Here is a 15,000-nt window from a genome sequence, read left to right as displayed (position 1 = left end):
TGTAGGGACGAGTCTGAAGGGACGAGTCTTAAACCTGAGGGACGAGACTGTAGGGACGAGTCTGAAGGGACGAGTCTTAAACCTGAGGGGACGAGTCTGTAGGGACGAGTCTGAAGGGACGAGTCTTAAACCTGAGGGACGAGTCTGTAGGGACGAGTCTGTAGGGACGAGTCTGAAGGGACGAGTCTTAAACCTGAGGGGACGAGTCTGAAGGGACGAGTCTTAAACCTGAGGGACGAGTCTGTAGGGACGAGTCTGTAGGGACGAGTCTTAAACCTGAGGGGACGAGTCTGTAGGGACGAGTCTGTAGGGATGAGTCTTAAACCTGAGGGGACGAGTCTGTAGGGACGAGTCTGTAGGGACGAGTCTGTAGGGCCAGTCTTAAACCTGAGGGACGAGTCTGTAGGGACAAGTCTGTAGGGACGAGTCTGTAGGGACAAGTCTGTAGGGGCGAGTCTGTAGGGACGAGTCTGTAGGGACGAGTCTGTAGGGACAAGTCTGTAGGGACAAGTCTTAAACCTGAGGAAGAGTCTGTAGGGACGAGTCTGAAGGGACAAGTCTTAAACCTGAGGGGACGAGTCTGTAGGGACGAGTCTTAAACCTGAGGGGATGAGTCTGTAGGGACGAGTCTTAAACCTGAGGGGACGAGTCTGTAGGGACAAGTCTGTAGGGAGTATGAGTCTGTAGGACGAGTCTTAAACCTGAGGGGACTGTCAGGGACGAGTCTTAAACCTGAGGGACGAGTCTGTAGGGACGAGTCTGTAGGGACGAGTCTGTAGGGACGAGTCTGTAGGGATGAGTCTTAAACCTGAGGGGACGAGTCTGTAGGGACAAGTCTGAAGGGACGAGTCTGAAGGGACGAGTCTTAAGCCTGAGGGGACGAGTCTGTAGGGACGAGTCTGTAGGGACGAGTCTGAAGGGACGAGTCTGTAGGGACGAGTCTTAAACCTGAGGGGATGAGTCTGTAGGGACGAGTCTGTAGGGACGAGTCTTAAACCTGTCATGGCAGGTTCCACGTCTTTGAGGAAGAGGAGTAACCAGAGACGAGTCAAAGTGGCCACAGATCAGTGAGGTGTCGTTGACTCGAGACAGGAAACATCCGGCTTCCTTCCAGGTCGTCCCCTAAGACACAAAGAAGACATGTCTCACTCCAGCCGACTCACCTGTGACCAGGAAAGTGCAGCGGCCCGCCCCGGCCTCGTTGGTGATGTCACAGGTGTACTCGCCGTAGCCCTCGCGGTTGAGAGCGCGGACGTGGTAGCTGGTGTCGTCGCTCTGGTCACTGAACTGACCCACAGTCAGGAGGCGGGAGCCCAGCTTCCACTCGTATCGCAGCAGGCGAGCAGGGTGCGCTCGCAGCAGGCGGCAGGTGAGGCTGAAGGCCCGACCCAGAGCCTGGCGGACCTCCGTGTACACCGGCTCCACCACCGGAGCGACTGTGGGACACAGGATTCAAAACACGCCGTCACCACCGAGGTTTGGACTTCCTGTCACATTATCTACACACGTTTGATCCTTTCGTTGAACACACAGGAAGCTGATGAGAAGTTCACACACACACACACAGATAAAGGTCTGCAGCTCATCTCGACCCCCCAGAAGTGTTCCTTCCTCCTCGTACAGAACATCTGAAGGTCAGCTGGACGCCGAGGCCCCACGGCGACCTTCAGCCGAGCTCTCTGATTGGTCTGAGAAGTCTGCCTGACCGTGCCTTTAATTCCCAGGATGCACAGCTGAACCCGGTCTTTGCTCTTTTCTCCAGTTGTAATCCTGATATCCTGAGAAGCAGCTCGACGAGGACACCTCAGGACCAGCTCAGTTAGAATGTGGACCCCCAGGGGCCTCGCAGAGAACTGACGTCATCAGCAAAGATGAGCGAGGGTTCGATTTCATTCCTGAGGCAGGTTGATGTTTTGATTCTGGAAATGTTCAGTAAGTTTAAAGTCGGCTACAACGTCCCTGTGATAAAACCCGAGCCCCAGAGGAACTTGTTAGTCTGACAGTCGGCTGAGACGGATCGTGTTAGTCATGGATTTACATCTTTATGGACTGAGGACCGAAACCTCACGGTGTCCTCGTATCTCTGAAAGCTGTGTGGGGACCGTAACACACACCGATGTCCCCACAACACACAGAACTAGAATAACCGAGAGCGGGGGGGAGAGCTGGAGCAGCACGGGACACTACACACAGTTTGAGCACAAGCAGGAGCTGCAGGGTTTTGGGTGAAAGCTTTAGAAAATCTGAACGTGAAATGAATCTGCTCTCAAACTGAAAGACCACGCTGTGGAGAACGGGCTGAAAGCATTCGGCCTCCGGCTGCTTCCAGCAAAGAGCCAACAACAGCCACAGGGATTTGATGCGACTCACTCCAGTTGGTTTCTCCCTCGTGTCGGTTCACTGCGTTGAAGCGTCCGTACGACGGAGGAGACGATGGTCGGAGGAGACGATGGTCAGAGGCATCACCTTCGACCCTGGGACATCAGTGCCCCAGTGAAATCAGCTCCTTCCAAAGGTTTTATCTTCGAGCTTCATGTGGACTCCATTCTTTTTGAAAAGTCATTAAATCAGAACAGGAGATTAATGGGAAATAACACAAACTGCAAAAAGTAATACAATAAATATAATATGTATAATAATGGTCATAGTTTGATTCTGTCCATGTGAGTTAATCTGGTTTTTCTTGTTGCTCATCTCTTTTTTCTGCTGTTCAATTTCTCCGTCAGAAGCTTTTCGTGGATCAGAGTCATTTCATCGTTGCTCACAGTGAGAACTGAAATCTGTGTCGTGTGCGACTTGAATGTTGTTTCACTGATTTCAAAGTAATCCACCTGTAATCTGTCCTCACGTTAATCTGCTTCGTGATGTGGTGCAGCGGCAACACCGAGTGGAGAACCGAATTCACAGAGGAGTTCTTATTCAGAACATCTTAACGGAGGAGAGACCTCTGAGTGTCCCCGCTGAGGTGTCCCCGCTGAGGTGTCCCCGCTGAGGTGTCCCCGCTGAGGTGTCCCCGCTGAGGTGTCCCCGCTGAGGCGTCCCCGCTGAGGTCCCGCTGAGGTGTCCACGCTGAGGCGTCCCCGCTGAGGTGTCCCCGCTGAGGCGTCCCGCTGAGGTGTCCACGCTGAGGCGTCCCCGCTGAGGTGACCACGCTGAGGCGTCCACGCTGAGGTGTCCCGCTGAGGTGTCCACGCTGAGGTGTCCCCACTGAGGTGACCCCGCTGAGGCGTCCCGCTGAGGTGTCCACGCTGAGGTGACCACGCTGAGGTGTCCCCGAGGCGTCCCCGCTGAGGTGTCCCCACTGAGGTGTCCCCGCTGAGGTGTCCCCACTGAGGCGTCCCTGCTGAGGCGACCACGCTGAGGTGTCCCCGCTGAGGTGTCCCCACTGAGGTGTCCACGCTGAGGCGTCCCCGACCAGCAGAGGGCGTGATCCGAGCAGCAGCCCGTCACTGATTCTAACAATGGACGAGGTGTCAGTCTGGGACATCAGGTAATCAGATTACAACCAGACAGCTCAGGTGTGAGTGAACCACCTCCACTGTGACCACACTGAAGTGTAGTCGTGTTGTTGATCCACACAACAACTGTGTGGGTGGAAATATTCATCACATGTTCCAAACCAGTGAGTTTAGTTTGTCATCATTTGATGCGTCACTGACGGATGTTTACATGTTGTTGTTTGTTCTGAACAACGTGTCCTCAAACTGCTCAGATAAAGATTTACTGCCAACTTCCACAAGGAGATTCACTGAGAGTGTGTGTGTGTGTGTGTGTGAGAGAGAGAGAGAGAGAGAGAGAGAGAGAGAGAGAGAGAGAGAGTGAGAGAGAGAGAGTGTGTGTGTGTGTGTGTGTGTGTGTGTGTGTGTGTGTGTGTGTGTGTGTGTGTGTGTGAGAGAGAGAGAGAGAGAGAGTGAGTGTGTGTGTGTGTGTGTGTGTGTGTGTGTGTGTGTGTGTGTGTGTGTGTGAGTGTGTGTGTGTGTGTGTGTGTGTGTGTGTGTGTGTGAGAGAGAGTGTGTGTGTGTGTGTGTATTTTCATGACATGGTGCCCTGCAGGTTAGATGGAGTGTGACTGGAAGGTCGTGGATTCCGTCCCCGTAGAGACACAGACGGCATGAGTCCGTCTCTGGCTGCCCGCGTGCCCTCGAGCAGAGGCGTTGAACGGAACACCACACCTCTACCTGTGTGGTGTGTGTGTTTGTGTGTGAGTGTCGTGTGTCCACTGAAAAGACGGAGGTGACGTCTGCTCTGATGCAATGTAGAAACTTGTATCAGCTGAACTGACTCTGTTTCCATGACAGCGAGTCACATTAACAACAGGGAAAAGGAGCACAACACACACACACACACACACACACACACACACACACACACACACACACACACACACACACACACACACACACACACACACACACACGTGTTACCCACACTGCACCACCAGCTGGATCAGAGCTTGTCGTGGTTTCACGTTGAAGCCGTTGTACTGACTCGTCTGGCAGCGGTAGGTCCCGCTCATCTCTCTCGTCACGTTGCTGATCCTCAGGACGCCGTCGTAGCTCTCTGTCTGAGCCGAGCCGTCCGGCATCAGAGCCGCCGCCACTGCTGCCGCCGCCCCGCTCTCCTCCATGCGAGACCACAGGATGATGGGTTTGGGTTTCCCTGAGACCAGACACTGCAGGTCCACTGTGTCGCCTTCCTGAGCGATGAGGTGAGAGCGCCCCCTGGGCACGGTCAGCTCTGGAGGAACTGCAGGGACAGACAGTTTATGACTTTGATTCAGAGTTCGTATTAACGTCCTCCTCCTCAGTGCAGATACTGTTTATTCTCTATCTTCTGATGTTTACTCTCTAATGACCCGTACGTGTGCTGCAGTGACACTTCTCTACATCCTGTGTGTACTTTCTCAAATTAAAATCATGAAGGTACGACATCCAGCTCCTGTGTGAAGATGCAGTGATTCATGGGTTTTATTATGGTCTCACATGTACTTCGATGTTTTATCATTTGTTTTCATCATGGGAACGCAGCAGCGTCCCGAGTGCGCGTCACAGGAAGAGGTTGGTCAGTGGGCGGAGCTTTTATACAGTTTGATCTCTTATCTCCAACTTTACCTGGAGCAGATGAAGCTGCTCAGCATAAGTTACCGTGGTGATTTACCTGATAACAAGTGAACGAGCTTCATAGGACTGAAAACTCTGAATTTAACCTGACGTTAACCTGAAGACTAATCCTGCTTCGTAGTTCAGGCCCCAGGTTGTTCTTCAAAGCCCCGCCCACAGCGTGACTCACCTGTGGTGGATGAGATGTTGACATCGATGCTGATCTCGGGGGTTCCTCCGTTCCTCAGCGACGCCACGCAGGTGTAGGTGCCGAAGTCTGTGAACTTGAGGTCGATGATGTCGAGGTTGGTGGTTCCCAGCGACACGTCGGTGTCGGTGTGAGTGATGACCATCCTCTCGGAGCTCTTCAGCGGCCGGCCGTTCTTCAGCCAGCTGAACTGCAGCTCCTCCGGCGGCGTGGCTTCCACCTGGCAGCTGATCTTGACCTCCCGGCCGATTTGGATGTTGTCGTCGTTGTGGTACGGGTCCGGCGTGATCCAGAACCGCCCTTTACGAAGGCCTGTGGGAGGCAGAATCAGATTGAAGTAAGAAAGAACTAGAAACACTGCGCTGCGGCTGAACGCCTCCAGAGCAGTTTGCGTCTACATACATTTATTATCCAGATTTCTTTGCGTTTTGGCTTCAAAAATCGAATCAGTTCATCTTCGAGTCTAAAGGTTTGTACCAGATGTGAAAGATTCTCTCCAGGTGTTCTGGAGAAATCACCTTCACGACAATACACACGAAGCAAATAACCAAAGATTCAGCGTCCGAATAACACGTTCAGTTCCATCAATCTGAACCGAGCAGCAACAACTGGTTTGACCTTGTTAACGATGGGATCTGACCCGAACCTGTCGTGAGTTTGAATCCCGCAGCAGCAGCTCGTTAGGTTCTAAACTCTCCTGTTTTAATCAGTACAGTTGCTCTTCCTGCTGTGGAGAAACTAATCTGTCTAAATGGAGCTTAATTATTACTGAAGTCATTTGTTCAGTTTAATCCTGTCAAGAGCGTTGCTGCCGCTGTGCCACCGTGCCGCCTCCTCTTACTATTTATTTCAACACCTAGTTTCCAGCTCAGCGTCTGGATTCATCACACTGGTAACACCTCAGCTCACTGACAGTCACAGACTCTAGTAACAGCTTCACCACGACTGACGACTTTTCCCAATCACATAATTAAATGTCCGCAGACATTCCGAACCCGGCATTCAAGGGTACAACAACAGCGGAGAAAGCAGAATCGCGGCTGACCTTATATATAGTCTATGGGGCTGACCAGCGGAGAAATGAACGTCCGTGAACAGCCAGGCCGCAAGCCATGTAGGAGACTTCCAGTTCCTTGTTACGAAACAATTTCCGGAAGCTCAATCAGTCGCTCAAGCATGACGTTTCTGACTTAGAGGAACTTAACAAAAGCGAGTGTTTTCAGAGTTTTTTTAACATGAAGATACCCACATTAACCTGTAGAAGCACCACGTGGAATTTGCATACTATCCCTTTAAGAGGAATTGAAGCGTTGAAGAAGAAGCTGCATCTCTGTGCACGGGGAGATGAAATAAACTCTATAGTGTTGACGGGATTATAAAAGTAAACCAAGCTGGAAAAAGCCTTATTTTGTTGTTTTCTCTCTGAGAGTCTGAAGCTTCATGCGTTTGTTCCATCGTTTCATTCCATCTGGTTAGTTTGGGTTTCACTTTGTAATTGAGGTGAAGAAGCTGCTTCTTCTTCTTCTTCTTCTTCTTCTTCTTCTTCTGTTTAATTCTGTCTCTACTTCCTGTGATTGGTCCAAAAGTCCAAACTATCCAACAAAGTGTTTTCACTGCAAACCAACAGAACCTGGTTCAGTTTGATCCAGACCCAGAACTCCTCTTCTGCTCTGAGGAACCTCTCACACCTGATGTTCAGCTTCAGACTGAATCCAACGAGGTGTGACAGAGTCCTGAATGGGACATTTAAGGTTGTTATGGTTTCACAACAAGTTACAGAGACACAGGACAGAGGCTGGAGGAGGAGGAACTTCAGCAAGTGTGTCCCCGTCAACATGCAACACACTGCAGCCACACACCAGAGGGTTGTAGTTCAAATCCCCCATCTGTGTGTGTGTGTGTGTGTGTGTGTGTGTGTGTGTGTGTGTGTGTGTGTGTGTGTGTGTGTGTGTGTGTGTGTGTGTGTGTGTGTGTGTGTGTATAAATAGCTTGAGTTCATGAGGCCAGCAGCTGATTGTCCTTGTTCATTAAGATTAAAGCAAGAACGCCTCAGAACAAAACCCAGTGTGTGTGTGTGTGTGTGTGAGAGAGTATGTGTGTCAGTAAAAGGTCTGTTGCATAACTTGAGGTGGAAGCAGTGGCTCTCACACACACACACACACACACACACACACACACACACACACACACACACACACACACACACACACACACACACGTAGTCTGTGTGTGTGTGTTCCTGTAGTTATATCTTAGTCCTTCACAAACTCCAATATGTCCAGAACTCTGCCGCCCGTCCACTAACCAGCGCACCCCCACCCGACAGCTTCAGGTCCCCAGAACCAAGCGCCGGATCAGGGGTGACGGGGCGTTTTCAGTCGGTTAGGGTATCACATGACACATGACTCCACAGTTTTAAAGCAGCTAAAAGTTTGGAAACGATGACGCTCACAGCCTCTTGCTGATTTGGTCTTTTCTGTCGTGACATAGCCTTCTCTGATTGGCCTCCTGTCACATGACCTCCTTCCAGAATAAACCACCAGCCTCAGCTCCCAGTGCAGAAACCACCTGGAGAATCAAAGTGTGACGGATCCAGCTGCTGTTCAGTTCCATTCTGTACTTTACTGTTTACATGTGGAGGAGTCCAGATGTTATTCCACAATCTGTTTACACACTGTGTACTTCAGTGGTCACATGACGTGTGGACGGGGGTTAAAAGTGATACGGAGCCAAAACACTTGTGTGGATAAAGATTTTCAAACTAAAGCGTAGTCGTGTGGATGTAGCCTCTGCTGAAAGGTCGGATGTTTGTTCAAGTCTCCAAATGATGTCATCACCACAAGATGGCAGCGTTCACATCTGAGATATTTTAGCTTCATTTCTGGAGGAAGTGGAGACGCCGTCAGTCTGTGGTCAATATATCTGAGATCTGACGACAGTATTTAATAACTTTCATTTTTTTAAAGCAATAAATCATTTTATCGTCTCTGACATGATTATGTTTTCGTCTGTTTCTTTGTTTCTTATCAGGATGATTCAAACATCAATCAAACATGTTAATCATCTTTCTTTGGCCTTGTGACGTTATCGGGGTCAAGGAATAGTGGTTAGGAAAGGAGATGATTTAGGAGATTAGTTTTGGTAAGAGATGTTTGAGGTCAGAAGGAGATGATTTAGTGGTTGAAAGGAATGATTTAGTGGTTAGGAAAGGAGATGATTTGGTGGTTAGGAAAAGATGATTTGGAGGTTAGGAGAGATGATTTGGTTAGAAGGAGATGATTTGGTGGTTAGGAAAGAGATGATTTGGTGGTTAGAAGGAGATGATTTGGTGGTTAGAAGGAGATGATTTGGTGGTCAAGGAGATGGGGTTTGGAGGTTAGGAAAGGATGATTTGGTGGTTAGGAAAGGAGATGATTTGGAGGTTAGGAAGGAGATGATTTAGTGGTTAGGAAGAGAGTGGTGCAGGAGAGTGAGGTTAGGAAAGGAGATGATTTAGTGGTTAGGAAAGGAGATGATTTGGAAGTTAGGAAGGAGAGTTTGGAGGTTAGGAAAGGAGATGATTTGGTGGTGGAAAGGAGATGATTTGGTGGTCAGGAAAGGAGATGATTTGGAGGTAAAGGATGATTGGAGGTTAGGAAGAAGAGGTAGATGATTGGTCAGGAAGATGATTTGGAGGTTAGGAAAGAGATGATTTAGTGGTTAGGAAAGGAGATGATTTGGAAGTTAGGAAAGGAGATGATTTGGAGGTTAGGAAAGAGATGTTTAGTGGTTAGGAAAGGAGATGATTTGGAGGTTAGGAAAGGAGATGATTTGGTGGTTAGGAAAGGAGATGATTTGGTGGTTAGGAAAGGAGATGATTTGGTGGTTAGGAAAGGAGATGATTTGGAGGTTAGGAAAGGAGATGATTTGGTGGTTAGGAAAGGAGATGATTTGGAGGTTAGGAAAGGAGATGATTTGGTGGTTAGGAAAGGAGATGATTTGGTGGTTAGGAAAGGAGATGATTTGGAGGTTAGGAAAGGAGATGATTTGGTGGTTAGGAAAGGAGATGATTTGGAGGTCAGGAAGGAGATGATTTGGAGGTTAGGAAAGGAGATGATTTAGTGGTTAGGAAAGGAGATGATTTGGAGGTTAGGAAGGAGATGATTTGGAGGTTAGGAAAGGAGATGATTTGGTGGTTAGGAAAGGAGATGATTTGGTGGTTAGGAAAGGAGATGATTTGGAGGTTAGGAAAGGAGATGATTTGGAGGTTAGGAAAGGAGATGATTTGGAGTTAGGAAAGGAGATGATTTGGTGGTTAGGAAAGGAGATGATTTAGTGGTTAGGAAAGGAGATGATTTGGAGGTTAGGAAAGGAGATGATTTGCAGCCTGGTCTTAGGTTAAGTTTAGTTTAAAGGTCGCACCTCTGACCAGTATGGTGGTGGATTTCTTGGCAGGGTTTCCCACGTTGTTGGACGCCACACAGCTGTAGGCGCCGCCGTCATCAATAGTTATGGCGGGGATGGTCAGGGTTCCACCATTGACAACGCCCCTCTTCGGGAGCTCCTCCCCTCCGGGCTTCACCCAGGTTAAGGTGGGGGGAGGGTCTCCACCTGAAGCCATGCACACCAGAGCGATCGTCTCCCCCGGGTTCACCACCAGGGGGTCGTCCAGGAGGAGTTTAATGGAGGGAGGAGCTGAGGGGGGGTGGTGAAAGAGGAAAAAGGAGATTTTCAGAAACTCAGTTTGATTAAATGACTTTTTCTTTGTTCACAGATCAACTTCATGTTTTTCTTTCTTCTTCTTCTTGTCCTTGTCGCTCAGCGTCTGTTCTACAGCAGCGTGTTTGGAATGTTTCGAATGAAGACATTTGAAGTTCATACGTTTGTATTTATATTCATAACATTGAGATTCAGGATATATTTGTTACACGTTTTTATTCTATTGTATCTATGATCTCAATGAGAAACAATGAGGATGTTCAGTTTACTGTGACATTAAAACAATGAATTCATAATTCATAATTGAAGTCAAATCAATTAACTGACTAATCTTTGCAGCTCTGTCACAAAAAATATTCACTTTCCTCCCAATCCACTTTATACTTGAATGAATTCTTAGAAGAATAAATATTATTTATGTTTCGTGGGTAAAGATTAAGACCTTCGTGGGTTCCCAGAGGTTTTCAGTCTGATCTTCGTCAGTTCACATGGATCATGGGAGATTCATAAATATATTTTCCACATCTTAAAAGGTTTTAAATATCTTGTAAATAAAACAAAGTGATCATCCTTCCTGCTGCAGGAGGCGACTCGCTGCCTCCACCAGCTGCTGGCGAGGAGCTGCAGAAAGCAGCTAAATGCAGAAATAATAATGAGGGTGATAAAAATAGCTGAGTCGACCTCTGTTAAGCTGACATCATGTAAATCCCATCAGCCCCTGGGGCGAGGAGGCAGATCTACTGTACAGGTCAGAGCTGCAGTCTGAGCTCGGAGAGCAAAATGATTTATTAATGATTCACATTCATCCAACTGTACCACACAGGTACAAAGAGAAACTACAGGAAGCACCTTACATCAGATGTGGAAGAAGAATTCTATCAGGGGGAAAGGAATCAAATCAAAGGGAATGATACAAATGATCCTTTCAACAATTTCATTTATTACTTTGATCTAAAAAGTCACAACAACACAACTGTTATAAATATTAAATAAAAACTGATATATTCCATGATTTTGACTTAACGTACATATTTTCATTATTATTACAAAATGACATTAAAACTAAAATGAAGACAGTGAATAAAGTATAATGATAATAATGATCATAATAATAATAATATAATGAAATAAAACGTGAATTGTGTGTGGTGTGGGGGTACCTGTTCTGTTGTTCAGACTGAAGTGGGCGCTCTTGTCTCCAATGTCACAAACGCTCCTGATGGAGGAGATGCAGGTGTAGTCGGCGTAATCCTGAGGACGAAGATTCTTCAACTTCAAGATCTTTGTCTCACCCTGAAACACACACACACACACACACACACACACACACACACACACACACACACACACACACACAGACTTCCATTCATTGTGGACAGTCTAAAACCTTACCTATAACTTTAACTCAGACCAGTTCATGACTAGCCCTAACCTTAACCTGCCCACCCGTGACCTCTGACCTTAACCAGGACTAGTTAGTCTCTTTAGGACTGAGCTTTGGTCCCCATGACGTCTCCTGGTCCTGACAAGTTCAGTGTTTATGCTGGAAAGGTCTTGATGAGGCAACAAAAACAAGTACACACACACACACTCACTTTGTCTTCCTGTTCTTGTGAGGCCTCTCATTAACATCTTGTCTTTTCTCCTCCTCTTCCTCTTCTCTTTATTTCTCTCATTTCTCTCTCTCTCTTCCTCCTCCTCCTCCTCCTCTCTCTCTTCCTCCTCCTCCTCCTCTCTCTCTTCCTCCTCCTCCTCCTCCTCCTCCTCCTCTCTCCTCCTCCTCCTTCTCTCTCCTCCTCCTCCTCCTCCTCCTCTCCTCTCCTCCTCTCTCTCTTCCTCCTCCTCCTCCTCCTCCTCCTCCTCTCCTCCTCCTCTCTCTCTCCTCCTCCTCCTCCTCTCCTCCCTCTTCTCCTCCCTTCCTCCTCCTCTCTCTCTCCTCCTCCTCTCCTCCTCCTCCTCCTCCTCTCTCTCTCTTCCTCCTCCTCCTCCCTCCTCCTCCTCCTCCTCTCTCTCTCTCCTCCTCCTCTCTCTCCTCCTCCTCCTCCTCCTCTCTCTCTCCTCCTCCTCCTCCTCCTCCCCTCACCAACTGAGACTCTAATCTCCTGGCAGCCTCTCCTTCCTCCTCCTCCTCCTCCTCCTCTCTCCTCCTCTCTCTCTTCCTCCTCCTCCTCCTCCTCCTCCTCCTTCTCCTCTCCACTAACTGACAGATCCTCTAATCTCCTCTGCAGCCTCTCCTCCTCCCCTCTCTCTTCCTCCTCCTCCTCCTCCTCCTCCTCCTCCTCCTCCTCCTCCTCCTCCTCTTCCTCCTCCTCCTCCTCCTCCTCCTCCTCCTCTCTCTCCTCTACCTAACTGACAGATCTCTCTAATCTCCTCTGGCAGCCTCTCCCCTTCCTCCTCCTCTCTCTCTTCCTCCTCCTCCTCCTCCTCCTCCTCCTCCCCTCTCTCCTCCTCCTCCTCCTCCTCTCTCCTCTCCACCTAACTGACAGATCTCTAATCTCCTCTGGCAGCCTTCCCTTCCTCCTCCTTCTCTCTCCTCCTCTCTCTCCTCCTCTTCCTCCTCCTCCTCCTCCTCTCTCCTCCTCCTCCTCCTCCTCCTCCTCCTCTCTCTCCCTCCCACCTAACTGACAGATCTCTAATCTCCTCTGGCAGCCTCTCCCTTCCTCCTCCTCTCTCTCTTCCTCCTCTCTCTCTCCTCTCCTCCTCCTCCTCCTCTCTCTCCTCCTCCTCCTCCTCCTCCTCTCTCCTCCTCACCTAACTGACAGATCTCTAATCTCCTCTGGCAGCCTCTCCCCTCCTCTCCCTCCTCCCTCCTCCTCCTCCTCCTCCTCCTCCTCCTCCTCTCTCTCCTCCTCCTCCTCCTCCTCCTCCTCCTCTCCTCTCTCCTCCTCCACTGACAGATCTCTAATCTCCTCTGGCAGCTCCCTCCCCTCCTCCTCTCTCCAACTGCAGATCTCTCTATCTCTCTGGCAGCTCTCCTCCTCCTCCTCCTCCCTCTCCTCCTCCTCCTCCTCCTCCTCCTCCTCCTCCTCCTCTCTCCTCACCTAACTGACAGATCTCTCTAATCTCCTCTGGCAGCCTCTCCCCTTCCTCCCGTTTTACGGACAGATGAGATGAGATTAGATGACATTTAAATAGGATGTTTGTGCAAAGATGGACACCAATGTTTTGGCTGTGGAGGAGGAGGAGATAAGTTCCTCATTATGAGGAGGGATGGAGCAGCGAGGGGGGGGGGGGTTAACAAGTTCACGAGCTGAAGGCTTTACAGTTGAAATCTGCTCTGAATGTTATCTCTGGTATTACACGCTAACTGGCTCCTGATTGGCCGGCTTGCCTTTGCTCCAAATTAAATCTGAACCACTGCCAAAAAAACAAAACACTGCAAATCTAGAATGTCCATCTGCAGAGGTTTAAATCCACCGGAGCAGGTTGAGCTGAACTGGGTGTTTCCCACTGCTGACATGTGAGGCTGAGGACTGGAACATTTCAATCCAAGCGAGCAGAAGTCTGATCATCAATAGCCTATCCTGTGTGTAATCATAATAATAATAATAATAAAAATAAATAACTTTATTGGGATAAAACATTTCACACAAGAAATGTTTTACAAAGACACTACATGCACTGAGTGCTCCTCATAAAACAAACTCTGGATATAACAAGCTGCTGCTTTTCATTCTATTTATAGAAATATATATATTGAAATTCTTACAAACAAAAACTGATAAGAAGGTGGAAGAAAAATCTGGCTTCTAACAGATGAGTATTCATCTCCAGGAGGAAAAGTGTACAAACATAAAATGTAAATAAACCTGAGTTTGTATAAAGATAATCGAGGTTTGGACGTGTGCAGCTGAAACAAGAGGCTGAGACTCAGAGTGAGACGTCGCTTCTTTACCACACTGAACCTCGTTGTATTAGAGAGTAGAAACAAATGATTTGAAGAAATAGACACGTTTCCACGCACTTTACGTTTACAGGAAAATAACAGTCACTTAAATAATTGAGTGTTTCTTCACCTGTGTGAAAAACGGTTCGTAGATCTCCACCCCCGAGTCGGATCCCTGCGTCAGCACACTCCTGCCTCTCCTCCAGGTGTAGTGGACCGGTGGGTTGGAGTTGGCCACGCAGCGAAGAAACACCGTCCTCTCAAAGTAGAACTGCTCCTTCGCCTCACCGACACTCTGATGTACTGTGATCACCGGGTCATCCAGGTCTGAGGAGGAAAATCGAACTTCTTTATGGAAAACACGAGCATAGAAACCAACCTTCATATTTTTAATGACAGGTTGATACTCATCATCAGTAGAAAGGATGTTCTCTAAGTTCCTGCAGCAGCTATTTAACCACAAAGAGGACACAGATCATCCCTAAAGGTCCAGATTTTACACCTTTCTGGGATTTAATCTGATTTAAACATGATATATCATTAACCCTAACCCTATCATTAGGGTTTCCATGTCCTCTCTCCTGCCTCTTGAGCCCCTCCTCTGATTGGCTGAAAGTCACGTTGTTATGTTGCGTGTGTGTGTGTGTGTGTGTGTGTGTGTGTGTGTGTGTGTGTGCGTGTGTGTGTGTGTGTGTGTGTGTGTGTTCTCACAGTAGACGTCGACTCGTACGGAGCGGATGGCCGGTGACCCCAGTCCGTTCTCAGCTTTGCAGTAGTAGCGCCCCCCCTGGTGGCGGCTGATGGTTTCTATCCTCAGAGTCTCGTTGTGCAGGGAGGCGTCGCCCTGGCGCTCCGAGGCTCCGCCCGCAGTCTTAGTCCAGCGAATCTGAGGGGGGTTAATCTGAGTCTAAGTGAACGTTGGTATCAAACGTGAAGACATTTCCTGAAGGTGTTTCTGAGATATCACGTTCACAAGACCAACAATGTGTTCGTCAAGGTCTCAGTGACCTTGACCTTTGACCTTCAAATTCAAATCAGTTCATCTTTGAGTCCAATTGAATGTTTGTACCAAATTTGAAAAGATTCCTTCAAGGCGTTCATGAGATGAC

General features: G+C 48.6%; 1 protein-coding gene across 1 annotated transcript in view; it reads right to left on the bottom strand.

The window, feature by feature from the left end:
• mdga2a (MAM domain containing glycosylphosphatidylinositol anchor 2a) overlaps window positions 1-15,000 on the bottom strand; it is a 47,009-nt gene that overhangs the window by 12,604 nt on the left and 19,405 nt on the right. The window contains exons 3-9 of the mRNA XM_047341770.1: window positions 14,603-14,777; window positions 14,022-14,218; window positions 11,166-11,298; window positions 9,709-9,981; window positions 5,290-5,619; window positions 4,429-4,746; window positions 1,164-1,436 (exon numbers count right to left, since the gene is read on the bottom strand). Coding sequence (XP_047197726.1) covers window positions 1,164-1,436; window positions 4,429-4,746; window positions 5,290-5,619; window positions 9,709-9,981; window positions 11,166-11,298; window positions 14,022-14,218; window positions 14,603-14,777 — 1,699 coding nt within the window. The remainder of the gene's footprint in view (window positions 1-1,163; window positions 1,437-4,428; window positions 4,747-5,289; window positions 5,620-9,708; window positions 9,982-11,165; window positions 11,299-14,021; window positions 14,219-14,602; window positions 14,778-15,000) is intronic.

The sequence above is a fragment of the Hippoglossus stenolepis genome, chromosome 10 (genome assembly GCF_022539355.2).
Source record: "Hippoglossus stenolepis isolate QCI-W04-F060 chromosome 10, HSTE1.2, whole genome shotgun sequence".
Lineage (NCBI taxonomy): Eukaryota > Metazoa > Chordata > Actinopteri > Pleuronectiformes > Pleuronectidae > Hippoglossus > Hippoglossus stenolepis.
This window is presented reverse-complemented; position numbering and strand designations above follow the sequence as displayed.